Source organism: Schistocerca serialis, chromosome 2 (assembly GCF_023864345.2).
Source record: "Schistocerca serialis cubense isolate TAMUIC-IGC-003099 chromosome 2, iqSchSeri2.2, whole genome shotgun sequence".
NCBI classification, from domain to species: Eukaryota; Metazoa; Arthropoda; class Insecta; order Orthoptera; family Acrididae; genus Schistocerca; species Schistocerca serialis.
Window position 1 is genome coordinate 297,400,826 of NC_064639.1, and position 17,281 is coordinate 297,418,106.

At 39.0% G+C, this 17,281-nt stretch overlaps 1 protein-coding gene across 2 annotated transcripts in view; it reads left to right on the forward strand.

The window, feature by feature from the left end:
- LOC126457064 (NFX1-type zinc finger-containing protein 1-like) overlaps positions 1 to 17,281 on the forward strand; it is a 443,455-nt gene that overhangs the window by 340,606 nt on the left and 85,568 nt on the right. For both annotated transcript variants that reach the window (XM_050093063.1, XM_050093062.1), the window contains exon 12: positions 8,476 to 8,641. In XM_050093063.1, coding sequence (XP_049949020.1) covers positions 8,476 to 8,641 — 166 coding nt within the window. The remainder of the gene's footprint in view (positions 1 to 8,475; positions 8,642 to 17,281) is intronic.

Consider the following 17,281-nt stretch of genomic DNA (forward strand, 5'->3'; position numbering starts at 1 on the left):
TACGATCTAGTAAAGTCATCAGTATTTCCTGGTGCATTTGACAGTTGGTGGAGATTGGTGTTAAAAATTGACACACCTCTTCTTCAACATTCTCTGTTACTACCTTATGTATGGAGGCAAGATTCATGGCTGTTGTCTTGCCCTGGCTTATGAGTTGGCCAAGATCCTGGTGGTCTTCCGTAATTAACCATAGGGACCACATTCATAAGATGGCTATACTTCTTTCATGTAACTCTTTTTTGTTGCATTTCCTTGATGCACTTGCACAACTTGAAAACCTTACTTGTTGTGCTATCCATTACCAGAAGAGTGTGGTAGATGTCACCTGTGACCCCATTCATCAAATGTGAGATCTTGTCAGTTTTCTTTATATTTGTATTCACACTGTGACACAGGGCCAAAACATTCTGTATGTAGACATTGTTGTTGCCCCATGACATTGGGCCCTGTTCTTCAGTTGTTCTTTTGCTGAACAGAGTTGCTACCGATTGTCACCAAATGTTTTCTTCATTCCAACCTGGAATTTGTCCCAGATATTGAGTTTGTCTTCGTTGTTCTTGAACCATTGCTGGGCTGTTTCTATCCAAGTAAAAGTTCACATTTGCCAAACACATCATGTCATTCACTTATATTTGGTGACTGGGCTGAATCATTTCAACTATTTCATTGTATCCTGACCAGTGTCTCCAGAGAACATTGATGGGTGCCTGATGTGCAGCTGGCTTGTTGCTGTTTTGTAGTAATCCATTGGTAATTTAATATACGGACCTTGGAAACCGTGTACTGGCCTCAATTCCAGTTCCTGGTCATGTAGGTGATGGCTTTTACATTGCCTGGTTGGAGCCATGGTGATGTAGATATTTTGAATTACCCTGTGTCTCCACCAAACAATGTGATATCATAACAACAATTCATGTCTTAACCACACACAAGCCCAGATCTGAAAATTAGGTTGCTAATGAAGTACAATACTAAGCACTGAAAGTGTGCTTATTCCAAACACCAGGGTACTGCCACAACAGATCTGAACTCCTGAACAGAGAGTGATCTATTTATAAAGACACTGAATATTCCCTCAGCATGCCAGCCAGTGATGCTAAGCATTTTGCCACACTGCAAGCATGACAGCTCGTGGCATTATGATTAGACAGATCACCACTCATCATACAGAGGAGGTGTTGAGCAGTGGACAGGCGTATTTAAATGTAGACTGTTGGGGACACACACACACACACACACACACACACACACGTACAGCTATATTGTGCTGGCTGAATACAGAATGCTGGTCTTGCAGTTTTGTAGGAAGTCTGGAGTGAGGGACTGTGTTGGGTGGAGTCCCTGTTGGGAGAAATGAGATGGGAAGTGGGAGGGAAGATTGGGGCAAGAAGGCTCACAGCTCGGAGGGAGGCAGCAGGTTTGTGAGTTAGGAATGTAGGAGTGAGAGGCAGCAAATGCACGGGATATGAATGCAATATGTAGGCTTTTGGCAAGGTCATTGTGTTTTTCCTTAATAGTAAATATTTATTATTAATAATAATGGAGTATTATTTCTCCAATTAATCTAAATTTATCCAGAAAGATATTGATTCAGCTAGACCAACTCTCCTCTGATTCCTGGTGAAAATCAGAGGAGCATCAGGTTGATAAGCAGACTCCTCATAGTCCTTGTTAGCGAACTCAGAAATGTGAAAGTCTTGTACACAATCACATCTCTTTCATTAAAACTCTCAAGGCCAGCCACTGATGCAGGTATACATCGCACCGCAGCAACAGTAATCCATCCATTATCCTGCCAATTGCACCTGTATGAAAGATGCTAAAAGAAAATTTATAATCAGCAGAAGAATTTAGATTAATTGGAGATGTAACACTATATTATCATTGTTAATAAAGCTTTAATTTTATGAAAAAAGCATTGATCTTGCCAAAAACAGATTCTTCTTGGTGTTGTAGCTCTCTGGATTGTTCTGGGTCAGTCACATTGTCCCTGTGTGACTCATTAGCTGCGCACAGCTCTGTTGCATGATTACACACCACACAGAGCTGCAATAGTGTAAGCCTCATTCATTTAGTGATTACACAGTCTGGAGCCATCCCTAGTTTTAGAGGACAACTATAGTAATGTGTGCAGTAGGCAATGCCCTTCCGGTGCTGATATGGGCTTCTGGCAGTGAAGCTATATGAGGGGACCTATTACTGGGAAGCTTATCAGTCAGCTCGAGGCTGCTGCACAGGCAGCTGCATCGAACGGAGCTACTGAGACATATCATGCTACAGGCATTGTCGAGGTCTGTGTCATCGTGCTGCTGTCTTCAAGCTGATTGAGAGCCTTCATCTGACATCAAGTTCAATGAGAATTAATAATAAAACTGTGAAAGGGAAGCCCAGAACCTCTTCCTTCTGGTCCATGTAGATTTTCAAGTAGTAAATTTCTTTTAGTGTATTTTATACAGGTGCAAATGGACATTTTAATGGATAACAAGGACATGGAGGAGTAGATTAGGAGGGAGAGATGGAACAGAGAAAGGAGAGACTGCTGAACTATTATCTCAGAATTTTGTACTCTGCCAGTACAGTGTAGCTGTGTGTGTGTGTGTGTGTGTGTGTGTGTGTGTGTTTTCCAACACTACTGTCCAGTTGAGATTAAAAAAGCTGTACTAACCTAATGTGCATCACCAAGAGCCAATATTTGATCGCATAGTAGTATAAAATAATGTTAATGCCTTTTTTGTTGAATAAAGAACCTTACGGTCTTCAGTGTAAATTAATAGCCTGATAACTTTTTTATGTATTATTTTCCATTTATTTTCATCAAGAGCAGCAGATGTATTCATAGAATTTTAACAAACTTTGATTCCATGTCCCAAATTATTCCGATTTCAAGTCTTGATTTTACAAACGAACTGGTGCAACTACTGCTGTATTACAATTTTTAACTACCACTCATTAACTGTCTGTATGGAATCAGAACTAACTGAATTGACTTCTGCGGATGAAACCATCACAATACCAGGTTACAAGTGTACCATAAAAGCAGTTACTTTTTTATTTTGTAGTTAAAAATTACATATTCATAAATATTCAAATGTGATGTTATGCTTTACAGAAAGGAGGAAAATGTATGATATAAACTTAATTTTAACAAGATTTGATTTTCTACGCAAAACTTCAGGAAATGAATCTCTTTGACAATTGCTATATGAATAGATAAATTACAGCTAAGGTACTTAATTATTTTTGTACTGCCATTTACAGTTTTTATGCTGCCTTTTACAGAGGTTTCAATGTTATAGTCACATTATTTGCAGCACCTAATTATTTTATCAACCCTTTAAAGATCATCACAATATACTACAGGAGGGGTGCCCATCAGAATAGTCAAGAAAAGACGTGTTGTTGGGAAGAATCCAGATGGTACAAGCTGTGAAGCAGTCTTTTCACTCGAGCACCCCATGTTGTACAGCATGCTCAGCAACTGTGTGGTCTAGCTGCCTCCTGGCCACATTTTGGCTATGGCTATTTGTGCAGACAGACAGCTTGTTAGTGGCCATCCCCCATAAAATGCCTTGCAGTGTTTGCTGCTAAGTTGGTTGACCATATGGCTCCTTTTACAGGTGGCTCTGCCTTTAATGGGATATGAAATGCCGCTGGCAGGACTGGAACGGGTTACAGTGAGAGGATTTATGGAACAGGTCTTGCACCTAGGCCTATTAGACAAGTAAGAGCCTGGGGAAAGGATTTGGTGACCAGGGTGGTATAGGGAGGAACTAGGATATTTTGTAAGTTGGATGGATGTCAGAGTACAACTATGGAAGAAGTGGGAAGACTAATACTCATTTCAAGGCACAACAACAGGTAGTCAAAACCATAGCAGAGACTATCATATAGTTGCTCCAGTTCTGGGTCTTACTGAAGTGTGAAGGGGATGATAAGTGGTTATTTGGGGGATGGTGGGTAACTGAGAAGCCAAGGCACTGGAGATCTGCTACTGAACTCAGTGGAGAGTGTAATATTGGTCTGCGAAGACCTCAGTGAAACCCTCAATATTTTTCATGGAGGACTGCTCACCACTGCGGATGTAGTAAGTGCAGGTGGTAAGGCTGTACGGGTCTTCTTGGTGTGAAATGGCTGGCATTTGTCAAAACAAAGGTATTATTGTTGACTGGTAGGTTTGATATGGACAGCAATACTGATGGAGCCATGTGTGAGGTTGAGGTTGACATCAAGGAAGATAGCTTGGTGGGCCGAGGAGGATCAAATGAAGGTAATAAGGGAGAGGGTGCTAAAGTCACCTGTCTACATACAGAGCGTGAAATCATGTTGTATACAAAGTAGAGACACTTCCACTGTCCAAATTTTATCAGTAAATTGTCGAAGTATTTGTAACAAAGTTCCCAAATTTACTACCCCCCAGGAAATCGATTGTGCTCAAATTATTCTCTCCGAGACACATAGTGATTTGTGGAATGGATACTGGAAAGACAGATTAAATGCCATAAATGTAGAATGTCCATTTCAATTGACAAAAATATTGTGTTTGAATTTGAGTGTGATAGTGAAGTTATGTGGACTTGTATAACAGGTCTAGGTGAAATCAGGTAATTTTTTAATGTGTTTACCAGCCATCCGATTCTGCGGTGACAGTTTTAGAGTGATTCAAGAAAAGTCTACAGTCAGTATTGTGGAAGTGCCATGATCATACAATATTAATTAGAGGTGACTTTAACCTACCAAGTATAGACGGGAACGTCTATGGATCCATTGCAGGTGTTATGGACAGATAGTCTTCGGAAGTACTTCTGAACATGTTTTCCAAGAACTGCCTTGAACAATTAGTTAGACAACCCCCACACAATGGAAATGTCTTGGACCTTGTAGCTACAAAGAGGCATGACTGTATCAAGAGTGTCAGTATAGAAACAGAGATTAGTGATCATGGTGCCGTCAGAGCAACAATGGTTACTAAAGGTATTAAGTCCATCAAGAAGGCCAGGAAAATGTTTAAACAGTTGTTAGTATCCCACTTAGACAATGACTAGACATCATTTAGCTCCAGTATGATGGATGTAGAGGATTTATGGGCAAATTTAACCTGATATAAATCATACTCTGGAGATTTCTGTGCCATGGAAGTGGATTAGGGATGTAAAGAACCCTCCCCCCACCCCCCCACCCCCACCCCACCCTGCCCTCCCACCACCCCCTCTCCTGCAGTTCAATAATTAAATTTATAAAATGCTGAGGAAGTGGAGATTGTTGCACTCTCACTTCGAAATAGAGAGCACAAATGTTGTCAGACAAAAGTTGTAGAGATTTGTACCTCTGAAAGGAGAGCAGTGCACAAAGCACACAACAGCTTCCACTATCATACCTTAGCAAAAGATCTTGCTGAGAACCGAAGAAAATTGTGGTCATACATGAAATCACTAAGCAAGGTTGAACTCACTTGTTGACCAGTCTGAGGTGGCAAAGAAGTCAGCAAAAGGAAAGCCAAAGTTTTAAATTATATTTTAAGTAACTGAAAGAACTGAAAACAAATAATTCACCAGGTCCAGATGGAATCTCAATTCGGCTTTACAGTGAGTATTTTGCGGTAATGGGTCCTTACTTAGCCTGCATTTATCGCAAATCTCTTGCCCAGCAAAAACTCTCAAGCGAGTGGGATACAGCGAGGGTGACACCTGCATATAAGAAAGATAAAAGAACTGACCTTGCATTATTGCAACCAATATCCCCAACATCGGTTTGCTGTAGAATTCTTGAGTTCGAATATAATAAATTTCCTCGAGACAGGCAAGCTTCTGTCTGAAAATCAGCATAGATTTAGAAAACATCACTTGTGTGAAGCATAGCTCACCCTTTTCTCACAGGACATCATACAAACCATGGATAGAGGGCAACATTCAAATTCCATATTCCTAAATTTCTGGAAAGCATTTGAAATGGTGTCACAATGCAAATTGTTGATGAAGGCCGGAGTATAAGACTTAGGTTCCCAGATATGTGAGCGACCCAAAGATTTCTAAAGTAATAGGTCGCAATACATGGTCCTCGACAGTGAATGTTCATCCGAGACAAGGGAAGTATGATAGCACCACTTTTATTCTCTATATACATTAATGACTCGATGGGCAGGGTGAGCAGCAATTAGTGGTTGTTTGCTGACAACTCTGTGGTGTATCGGAAGGTGTCGTCATTAACTGACTCTAGGTATAGACAAGATAAATTAGACAAAATTTCTAGTAGGTGTGACGAATGGCAGCTTGCACTAAATGTAGAAAAATGCAAGTTAATGCAGATGAGTAGGAGAAACAGTCCTTTGACATTCGAATACAGCATTAGTAGAGTGCAGCTTGAAACACATCCACTTCAAATAAGTATCTGGTTATACAATTGCAAAGCATCATGAAATGGAATGAGCATGTCAGGTTCATAGTAGAGAAGGCGAATGCTCAGGTTCATTTTACTGGGAGAATTTTGGGAAAGTGTAGCTTATCCATAAAGCAGATGACATATGGAATACTAATGGACCTGCTCTTGACTACTGTTAGTGTGTTTGGGATCCCCACCAGATCAGATTAAAGGAAGACATCAAAGCAATTCAGAGACAGGCTGCTACATTTGTTATCAGTAGGTTTGATTGGAGTGCAAGCATTATGGAGATTCTTCATGAACTCAAATGGAAATCCCAGGAGGGAAGATGAAGTTCTTTCCATAAGGAACTATTGCGCAAATTTAGAGTAATGGCATTTGAGGCTTACTGTAGAACAATTCTTCTGCCACCAACATACATTTCACATAATGACTATGGAGATAAAAGATGGCAAGAAATTAGGGCTTGTGCAGAGGCTTTTAAATAGTCGTTATCCCTCACTTCATTTGCAAATGGAACAGGAGAGGAAATGACTATTAGTGGTACAAGGTACCTTCTACCAGGCACGGAGAGGAAATGACTATTAGTGGTACAAGGTACCTTCTACCAGGCACCATATTGTGGTTTGCTGAGTATGTATGTAGATGTAGAAGTTCTGGAAGAATGTGGACAGGTTGCTCACACCCTTGATGCATTTCATGAAGAGCTCATCAGTGAATCTGCAATAGGTGAGGGATTTGCGATTCAGGGTAGCTGGAAGGATAGTGTTGTTCTGAACAAAAATTACTGCCACTTTTAAAGGATGTTTACAGTTAGTTGGTTAGTTGTTTTGGGGAAGGAGGCCAGACATAGCCGGCCGAAGTGGCCGTGCGGTTAAAGGCGCTGCAGTCTGGAACCACAAGACCGCTACGGTCGCAGGTTCGAATCATGCCTCGGGCATGGATGTTTGTGATGTCCTTAGGTTAGTTAGGTTTAACTAGTTCTAAGTTCTAGGGGACTAATGACCTCAGCAGTTAAGTCCCATAGTGCTCAGAGCCATTTGAACCATTTTTGGAGGCCAGACAGCGAGGTCATCGGTCTCATCGGATTAGGGAAGGACGGGGAAGGACGTCGGCCGTGCCCTTTGAAAGGAACCATCCTGGCATTTGCCTGAAGCGATTTAGGGAAATCACGGAAAACCTAAATCAGGATGGCCGGACGCAGGATTGAACCATCGTCCTCCCGAATGCGAGTCCAGTGTCTAACCACGAGGATGTTTGTAGCCAGTAGCCTTATGTTACTTCCAGTGCCAAGGCAATTACATACCAAGACCAGTAAATAAACAACTTAAATGTTATTGTTATGTTATTATTTAAATCTTTGTTATTATTATAGTAGCGCATCCAGTTAAGCTTTACATACAACATGCTTAGAATCGTAATGAATGTGATCAAGAAAAACACAGTTGGTAAACACTTGGAAATCTTTTATGAATGCCAAATAATTATGTTCTTTGGGGACTGGTTGAAGTTATCTGTTCTCTGCTTTGCTTTTATGGTTGAAATGATGTATCAACAAAGATGTAGCTTATTACTATCCATAACTGCAGTATTTAAATTAAATAACCAGAAAATATTCATAGATCACCCAGATGAAAAATTATAGATGAAGACTAGCTTAAAAACTTTTTATTGGAATATTGTCACTGTCACTGTTGATGTTGCAATGTTCCTATTCTCAAGCAAGATATAAAGGTTTAGAGCTATTTTCTATTTGACGATATAACAACAGAATACTTGATACAGTGTATTGAGTAATACACTAAAAACTGTGTATTGCATACTCCTACACCAAAATCCTAGGCAGTTACATTACAATGTGTAGAACTACATGTTTCCTTATTGGCATGAATGCGTACTGTGTGATACCAAGCTATTTTCTTTTTCCTAAGCTACATTTCAGTTAAAGTGGTAGTATAATCAGTATTGAAATTTTAAACCACAAATTGGGGATCTTAAAACAATGAAGAGTTCATTAGCAGACTTCAGGTTGTGTGAATCTTGTTTCTTTGTTGTTTGCATTTATTTTTTTCTGATATTATCATTATATGTTGATTTCAGAATTATCACCATACAGTGATGAGTTATTATCAAGGTGTAAAACAGCATGTGGAATGACATTGGAATGTGGACATGTGTGTGCTGGGACTTGTCGTGTGTGCTTTCAAGGTCGTCTTCATTTGCCATGCAAGGAGAAGTGTGTCCGTGTGCAGATATGTGGACATAGGTATGTTTAATATATGGCTCATGTTTTTAAAGGTTTGATACTAAATATACAAACTAAGAAGCATGTGTGCTGCAAATGAAACATGGAATTTAGTTTTAATATGTGAAGGAAATACTTTTACTTTTAAGAACAGCAGTGAAATGTTATTTTAAAAAGGTTACACAGTTTATAATGATGAATTCATATTATAACTTCAGGTCCCAAACTCATGTGTGAAATAGTACAAAGTAATTTATATACCTATATCTATTGGTATTTATTGCTGTGGCAATCAGTGTATTGTGACAGAAGTTATTGTAAATATCTCCATAAAAAAACCAGCAGTGATTGGTTGGACAAATCAGCTAATGCGCGTACCAAATTCCAAAACATTTCATTACATCTTGGGCAGGCATCAGTTGGTAATAATTGTAAGAGAGTGAGCAAAGTTTCAGTTTAATTGTTGTCTTGAAGTGATATATAACCAGTTCCTGTCTGTAGAATTGCCTATAAAGATCAAATAGCAATCTCCAGCAGACCAGGCTTTCATCACATTGGCTGCAGTAAGCTTTAGATGGAAGAAAAATCTTGAAACTGTTCCCCCCTCCCTGTAGTGTGCCGAGAAGAGCATAGGTATATATTCGTCTAGTCAAGTTAATGCATGAATAACATATTGCGGTGCAGCATATGACCTCAAAACAAAATAAATAAATTTCCACCCAAAGTGATATAAAAAATATTTTCACATTTTCCACACTTAGCCATTTAAACATGTTTTGTCCCTGCAGACTGACATTTTTCAAGCCATTTTATGGACTTTTTATAGAAGTCATGAAGAAAATATAAAGATAGTGAATCTTAAATTAAAGTTTCAATCTTCGTCTTTCTAATGCTATATCTGAACATTTTTTTCTAGAATTTTGAAAGTCAAATGTTTTTCCGAAAAAGAAATATATCTGACTTCCAAAACTCTTTACTTTTAATGTTTGAAAGAAATAAGCATGTACAAAAGAACATATTTTATTGGAAAAAACATGCATACAAGAAAAATTCAGTACATAAGTTGGGCTTCTTCTTCTTCTTCTTCTTCTTTCTTTTTTTTTTTTTTTTTTTAAATATATAATTTATTCAGGTATGGTACTCTTTGAAAGAGTCAGGTGTGCAGAGGCCCACATTACACTGCGTACGCCACCATCATGTTTCTTTTCTTGTTCTTTTCTCGGTTTCTTTTTTTCTCCTTATCTGCACGCACTTTACAGCACCTCTGCTGCATTTTGTTTACATGCTGTAGCTGGGATCTTTTCTGGGAACTGTCGTTAAAACACTCGGTGCACACTTGGTGATGGTCCATCTTGTGAATCCTGAAGCCACTCCACACCACCATGAGTTGCTAGTGCTCTCTAATGGTAGCCTTCACACTGAAGCCTTAAATCCTTTACTAACTTCATGGGTTGTTAAATAGAAGAAAATGCTTGACTATCAAACTACTGTAAATATGCATAACCACCTTAATTAACAAAAACTATTCCAGCACACCAGGATAGAACTGATATAAAGCTGTGAAACACCAATCTGAACTGGGTGGAAGATGTCTTTAATCGAAAGAAAGCGATTAAATGAGGCCATTAAATGCTGGATAAGAATGCACTTTGCTGGAGCCATTTAAAATCAGTTTTCATTGTTTATCTGAGTAGTTATAAATTAGCTGCATATTCCTGTAGATCCAGTAAGGATAAAGGAGCTGTCACATTCATAAAAAGGAATATAAATACAAAAATGTAGAAATAAGTAAATTCTCTGTAGATCATGATACAGAAGCATGTGCTTGTGAGTTAATATTTGGAAATGTAACACTTGTGATTGATATAGTATATAGGTCTCTACTGGATAACTGGGGAATTTTCATGAAAAGTCATGATGGCTTATTGTGCTGTCTCTCATACAGAGGGAAGGCATCGTTATTAAGTGGTAATATTAATGCAAATTTCTTGAAGGAATCTGACAGAAAAAGTTATCTAGAGGTGCTGGTAGTCACTTATAATTTGTTATTAGTTATAAACTTCCCTACTCTAGCTGCCCAAGATAGTAGCACAATTATCTATAATTTATTCATACAGCAAGTGCAAGTTAGAGATATACATGCCAGTCCAGTGGTAAAGAGAATGTCACATCACAAAGTACAGTTAGTTTCATTATAGAACTAACATCTGTACAGTTAAGAAATGCTCAAAGAAAAGAGTGAGACTGATCGATGCAAAACTACTGTAGATTTTAAAGGAAGCTTAAAAAGTGATGACAGGTGTAGGGATTACAATTTGCCTAATTCTAGCTCGAAATTCAACATATTTCGTCATGAGCTTGTATCCACTTTTTAAAGTCATCTTCCTAAAAAGCTCACTATATGTAATAATGGGAAGTTATTAAAGAAACCTTCAACCACTACAGGAATAAGAATCTGTTCACAACAAAAAAATAACTTGCAGAAAATAACCAGCACAAGTAATGATCCAGAAATATTTTCATATTATTAACAGTACCATAACATATTAAGAAAAGTTGTAAAAACAACCAGGAGTATGCATATCTTGCCTGAAATTGAGACTGATAGGACATTAAACCCTTAATCTTCCTTCTTTCCTACTTTTTCCCAAGCAGGGTTAGAAGTTGCCGCTGCTTTGGGGCATCAACTTTGCTTGACTTAGGAGATAATATATTGATAGAACTGCACTGTTACAAGAAAGAGTCCAATGTAGGGAAAGTGGAGCAATTTAGTGCTGATTTCAGCCTGTGCTCAGTCTCATAACCATTCTTCAGCAGGAAATGGTGAATAGCCTGTCAATCAGCTGACCTCTTTCACAGTCGCCCCATGCTCCAAACAAGTGTCTTCAGTAGAAGCCCACTAAAGTGTATATTGGCAGAGGAAACTGGGTGTAATACTGCCAGTTGACAGTATTTGAATAGCAATATAGTGGACTGCATATGTATGTGGTGATATTCGAGTATCATGCCGCAGATGTTCCTACATTCTGAACTTAGGCATATATTGGAAGGCAGCCTGTATCTTGCCAGAATGAGTGCAGGTATGCAGTTTTGGGCATGCGTGTGATGCTGCAAAAATACATATGTAGAGTACCTTGTAATGTTCTGGAGGGAGGAGAGTGCAACGATATCTTGTCTTTAGTGGTTGAGTAATTTTCATTGTTTTGCATCTCCTTGAGAGTATTGAAGTTAAGGGCACTCTGCCCAGGAAGAAATTCATACCACGAATGGTACTTTGAGATATGTAACCAATTTCTGCTAGGCCATTTTCACAGTATTTTCTTATCCACAGATGCATAAAGTTACCACTTCTACTTCTACCACTGCCACATCATCATCACCACCACCACCATCACTGTTTTTTGAAATCTGGTAAAAAACTTTTATTTGTCCATTTTCCATCTCTGGGGCTGGCTATGTGTTTTGTCTACATCCATTTCATTTCATTACGATCATAATTATATCTTCCACTCCAGTATGTTGCCTGCTCTGTTTGTTTCATATCTTCCCTAGTTCTTCCCATCATGTCTCCCTCCACAGCTTGTTGAGCAAGTCCATGTTTTTGATAATACATACCAATTGTAAACTTTCTGTTCCACACACATTGATAACTTACTTTCGCAAACTTTATTCAGTTTATAAAGAGTGCTCCCAGCCAGCTTTGTGCTTCTGTTTACATCTTTTTCCATCCTTTTTGTAATTGCCTTCAAATGTCCAGTGTACAAAAATGTATATATATTTGAATGAATCATCACCATCATCATCAATATCATGAGCCATTTGATATCTCTTGCAAGATAAGGTCCTATTCTAGAGTTTCCATCCACTATTGCCTTCTGCTATAGACATCCATGTTGCTTCTGCATATTTTCTAATGTCATGTATCCATCTCTTATTAGGTGATTGTCTTGCTCCTTTCTTATATCTTGAACTCAGTCATTTACTCACTTGGCTACATTAATAAATAGATCATTAAATGGTGTACGTTACATATACATATGTGACACACTACTGAATAACTCTTTGAATACATTATACTATTGCCTACTCCTAGTTTTATGCTGTAAAATGAATAACAGTGGATCATCATATTGCGTAAGTGGCTTGCAGTTTATAGGAATTTTACATTTACATTGTTCATTTGCGAAAGAAGAAAAAATGCTACAGCACAAAACACTATTTAAAATTAATATTATTGTTTTATATTTCAATAATTTAATGTATGCATAGCTGCTTTGAAAAACTGAACTGTATCATACTCTACCACCTGAGTCTGCATATTTCTGTGCTTATTTACTGTCTCAGATTCAAGCAGTGACCAATATTAGGATGTGGTAGACATATACACAGATAACTTTATCCCTGTTGATAGCTCTCTTTCTATTCTTGTCTTGCGTCAGATTTCAAAATTCTCTTGCTAAATGTTGTCATTGTATTTTATTTATGTTAAAAAAAAATTTGGCAGTTCCTGCTCTAAATGTGTTGGTCAGGAGAGCAAGCTAGCATAGAGCAGATGAACTTGCTTTGTGGTTAAAATGGCTCTGAGCACTGAGCGACTTAACTTCTGAGGTCATCAGTCGCCTAGAACTTAGAACTATCATATTTACTCGAATTTAAGCCGCACTCGAATCTACGCCGCACCTGAAAAATGAGACTCGAAATCGAGGAAAAAATTTTTTTCCGAATCTAAGCCGCACCTGAAATCTGAGACTGAGACTCGAAATTTAAGGGGAGAGAAAAGTTTTAGGCCGCACCTCCAAATCGAAACAAAGTTGGTCCATTGTAATATGAGACACAATTTAGGTCAAATGAATGACGATACAGCTATAGTAGTTTGGTTTGAGTCGCAAGCTTAGCAGTTAAGCTTTACCAGGTAGCCGTTGCTACCTAAGGACATCACACACATCCATGCCTGAGACAGGATTCGAACCTGCGACCGTAGTGGTCACGCGGTTCCAGACTGAAGTGCCTAGAACCGCACGGCCACACTGGCTGGCTGAACTTGCTTTCTGGGAGGAAGTTCTGTTGGACTGCATTTAATAGACAACATGTTGCCCGACGTCTCCCAATTTCTTCTTCCATCTTCCCACCTGTTCAGATGATAGAACTGAGCCCGAGCTTGTGCTCTGTCTCCAAAGACCTCGATGTCAATGGAACATTAAACCCAACCTTTGTTCTTTGCTTCAGATGGTAGAGCTGAAGTAACTTAAATTTACAAATCTGTTCAAGTTGCTTCACTTCCACTGTAATGTTATGACTTTCTTCCCTCTTGTTTATAACCTTAGTTTTTGGTTATCCAACATTGACCTGCATTTGTTCTTTAACTCTTTCAGTCAGATATTGATGTTACATTGGAGGGTTTCTTCACTAGAGGCTCCTATTGCCAGATTGTGTGCAGAATGCAAGCTGGTGAATATAACTGGTTTCATCTGGTAATTTCCAGTGGTCAGGTTTTTCAGCTTTTTTGCTACACTATCCACTCAAGCTGTTTTACAAAACAGAGAGACTGATGTTTTAAGAAAGAAAATATGGTCCAAACAGGTGTAATATATTTACTGTCCGTGCTATTAGCTAATTTTGACTGTTAAGCAATTTTCAGGCATTTATGACAAGCCTCAAGCTTCACATCACATTTGACTAAATAGCCAGTACATTTGTAAAGGCACACATCACTTATGATAACTGCTTGAAAATGACTTAGGAGTCAAAATTAGCTATTATCATAGACAATAAATATAATACTGCCTGCTTGGGCCATGTTTACTTTCTTAAGATCTGTACAAAGTCTGGCCAACTTCACTTTCCTCTGTGAAATTATAACCGCTAAAAATTTTCCTGACTCTTGCACTTGAAATTCCATAACCCAGTGACATTAGTGGCTATCACTGGAAATCATGTGGCATTCATTCATTTGTTTAACAATGAAAATAATTATTGATAATATAATGTAAATGGATAGATAAAAAAGTCTACTCACCAGGTGCGGCAGGGGAACAAATACACAAAAGGGTTTAACTTTTACAAGCTTCGGAGCTGGTGGCACCTTCTTCTGGCAGAAGTGTTGAAGGAGAAGGAAGAGGGGTGAAGGAAAAGGACTAGAGAGGTTTAGGGAAAGGGGTGCAGTTCAGAAAAGTCACCTAGATCCCCAGGTCAAGGGAAACTTGCTGGACGGGATGAGAATGAAAGACTGATGTTGGGGACTGCACTGGACAAGATGTGAAAACTTGAGAGCTTAAAGGTGGAAGACAGGGTAATATGCAAGGCAGAGATTACTACTAAAACACCGTGCACAAGTTAATAAGAGTGAAAAGCTAAACACACTGTGTGTAACAGAGGTGGAAGGGGGACGGCGAAAAATGACGAGTCAGAAAATGAAAGATGTAGACAAGTAAAATGGAGCGAAGAAAGGAGTAGTTACTGTGAAAAAATGCTGAGATGAGAGGAATTAATGTAAATTAAGGCCAGTTGCATGGTGAGAACCAAGGACATGTTGTAGTGGTAGTTCCCACCTATGGAGCTCTGAGAAACTGATGTCTGTAGGAAGAATACAGGTGGCATGTGTGGTGAAACAGGCACCAAGGTCATGACTTGTCATGTTGTACAGCATGCTCTGCAGCAGGATATTGTGTGTCACCTGTACACCCTCTGCATATGCCCATTCATCTTCGCTGATGACTGCATCATAGTAATGGTGATGTAAAAAAGCCGAACCATGTTTACATAACAGCTGGTGTATGAAGTGTCGTTTCACAGGGGGCTCTCCCTTTGACAGTAAATGTTTTGCCAGATCCAGGGCTTGAATAGGTGGTGGTAGGAGGCTGCATATATACTCACGTATTCAATATTCACATTTACAATCCTTCCAGTATATCCAAATCAGTACATGTAGAGGTCCCTAAAACATTACATGGCAGATCTTCCATGTTATTATTTTACTGAACTTGCTTTGCAGATGGTACCTTCATATACTGTGTATGGTCTTGCGTCTTCATTCCACCTCAAAAAGTCTGGAATCAGTTCGCCATGATGACACTAGAAAGTCAACAGGAACCCTCACAACAATTCCCATACAAAACCTTTGTGTCAACACATTGTAGTTGTGGAGGTATCACCCACCTGGAGTCGCCAGAGTCAGTAGATTTTTCAAAAATTGCTACTTCAGTGTGAGACGCTGACCTGTTAACATTCTCACAGAAGGAACACTGAATAACAGATGCTTTCAGTGCACTTTGTTCAACCCCTTAGTCAATGGCGTAATGTAGGAGGGGTCATGTGGTGCATTGGACGTGGCTGCGCAGGGGCTCAAGCGAAGGCGCATTGCTCTCTCGTTCTCCGGGACCTGAACCACTAACACACTCATGTCCGCCCCCGGTAGCTGAGTGGTCAGCGCGACAGACTGTCAATCCAAAGGGCCCGGGTTCGATTCCCGGCTGGGTCGGAGATTTTCTCCGCTCAGGGACTGGGTGTTGTGTTGTCCTCATCATCATCATTTCATCCTCCTCGACGCGCAAGTCGCCGAAGTGGCGTCAAATCGAAAGACTTGCACCAGGCGAAAGGTCTACCCGAAGGGAGGCCCTCGTCACACGACATTTCATTTCAACACACTCATCTCCTGTTCTCCCAAGCCACTATTTGCATTTTGGTTTTAGCGGCCACCTCTCCACTTCTCTTAAGTACCACAAATGTGTACCCTATTAATAAACCCCTTTGGGGGTCATTCTGGCAATTAATATTTTTTTCTTTTTAATTGACCATCCTGATTCAGATATGTCCAATTTGTGACTGCTTTGCCACCTTTTACATAGCTCCCTTAACTAGATTTTTTAAGTCCTGCTGTTTGGTTGGGACTGTTCCAGTTTGATAATGATTTGGTCATTGCATGCGGGTGAGTTTTCCTTTGTGTTCAGGTTATTAGTAAGGTATTAAAATTTACAAATATACAAGAATGGAAATAGTGCAACCTAGAGTAAAATAATATTTTGGCAACTGAAATTTTCATTCTGTCACTGTCATAATTGCAAATCAAATTTATATGAAACTAGTTATAAGTACAGTTAATAATGTCGTCTAGATTATTTCTTCCAAAATTTATTGCTGGTTGCCTCATGTGTTCAGATGATGTATTTTTTCATCCAGAATTTTTTTTCCATAAAATTTATAATGGAATGTGCCTGATGAGATGCAGATATTTGTATTTCATTTTTTAGATACTTTGCTTCAGTTGTCTTTTAACTAAGAGATGTTCTGTTTACCCTCTTTCAAAACAAATACAAGAAGAGCAGGTAGCTTTGAGAGATGAACTAAGGAAGACAACAACAGACGGGGGTGGGGGGCAACAAGGCAAGGCCCAGCAGAAGTCCTTGTATAACAACTGCATTACTAATTTTAATTCTTGCAAGGAGAAAACTTAGAAATGCAGTAAATGAAGAGGCAGGCATAAAGGAGAACAGGCACATAGAAGTGGGAATGACAGAGAGTGCAAAGTGGTGAAGCCAGAGAGAAATACAAAGCATTAGAAGTGTACATTAATATGCAAAATATAGTTGCAGTTTATTGGAAAATTTAATAAAACTTTTAAAAAATTGTATGATTATCTAGACCTAACATGACAATCCAGTAGCA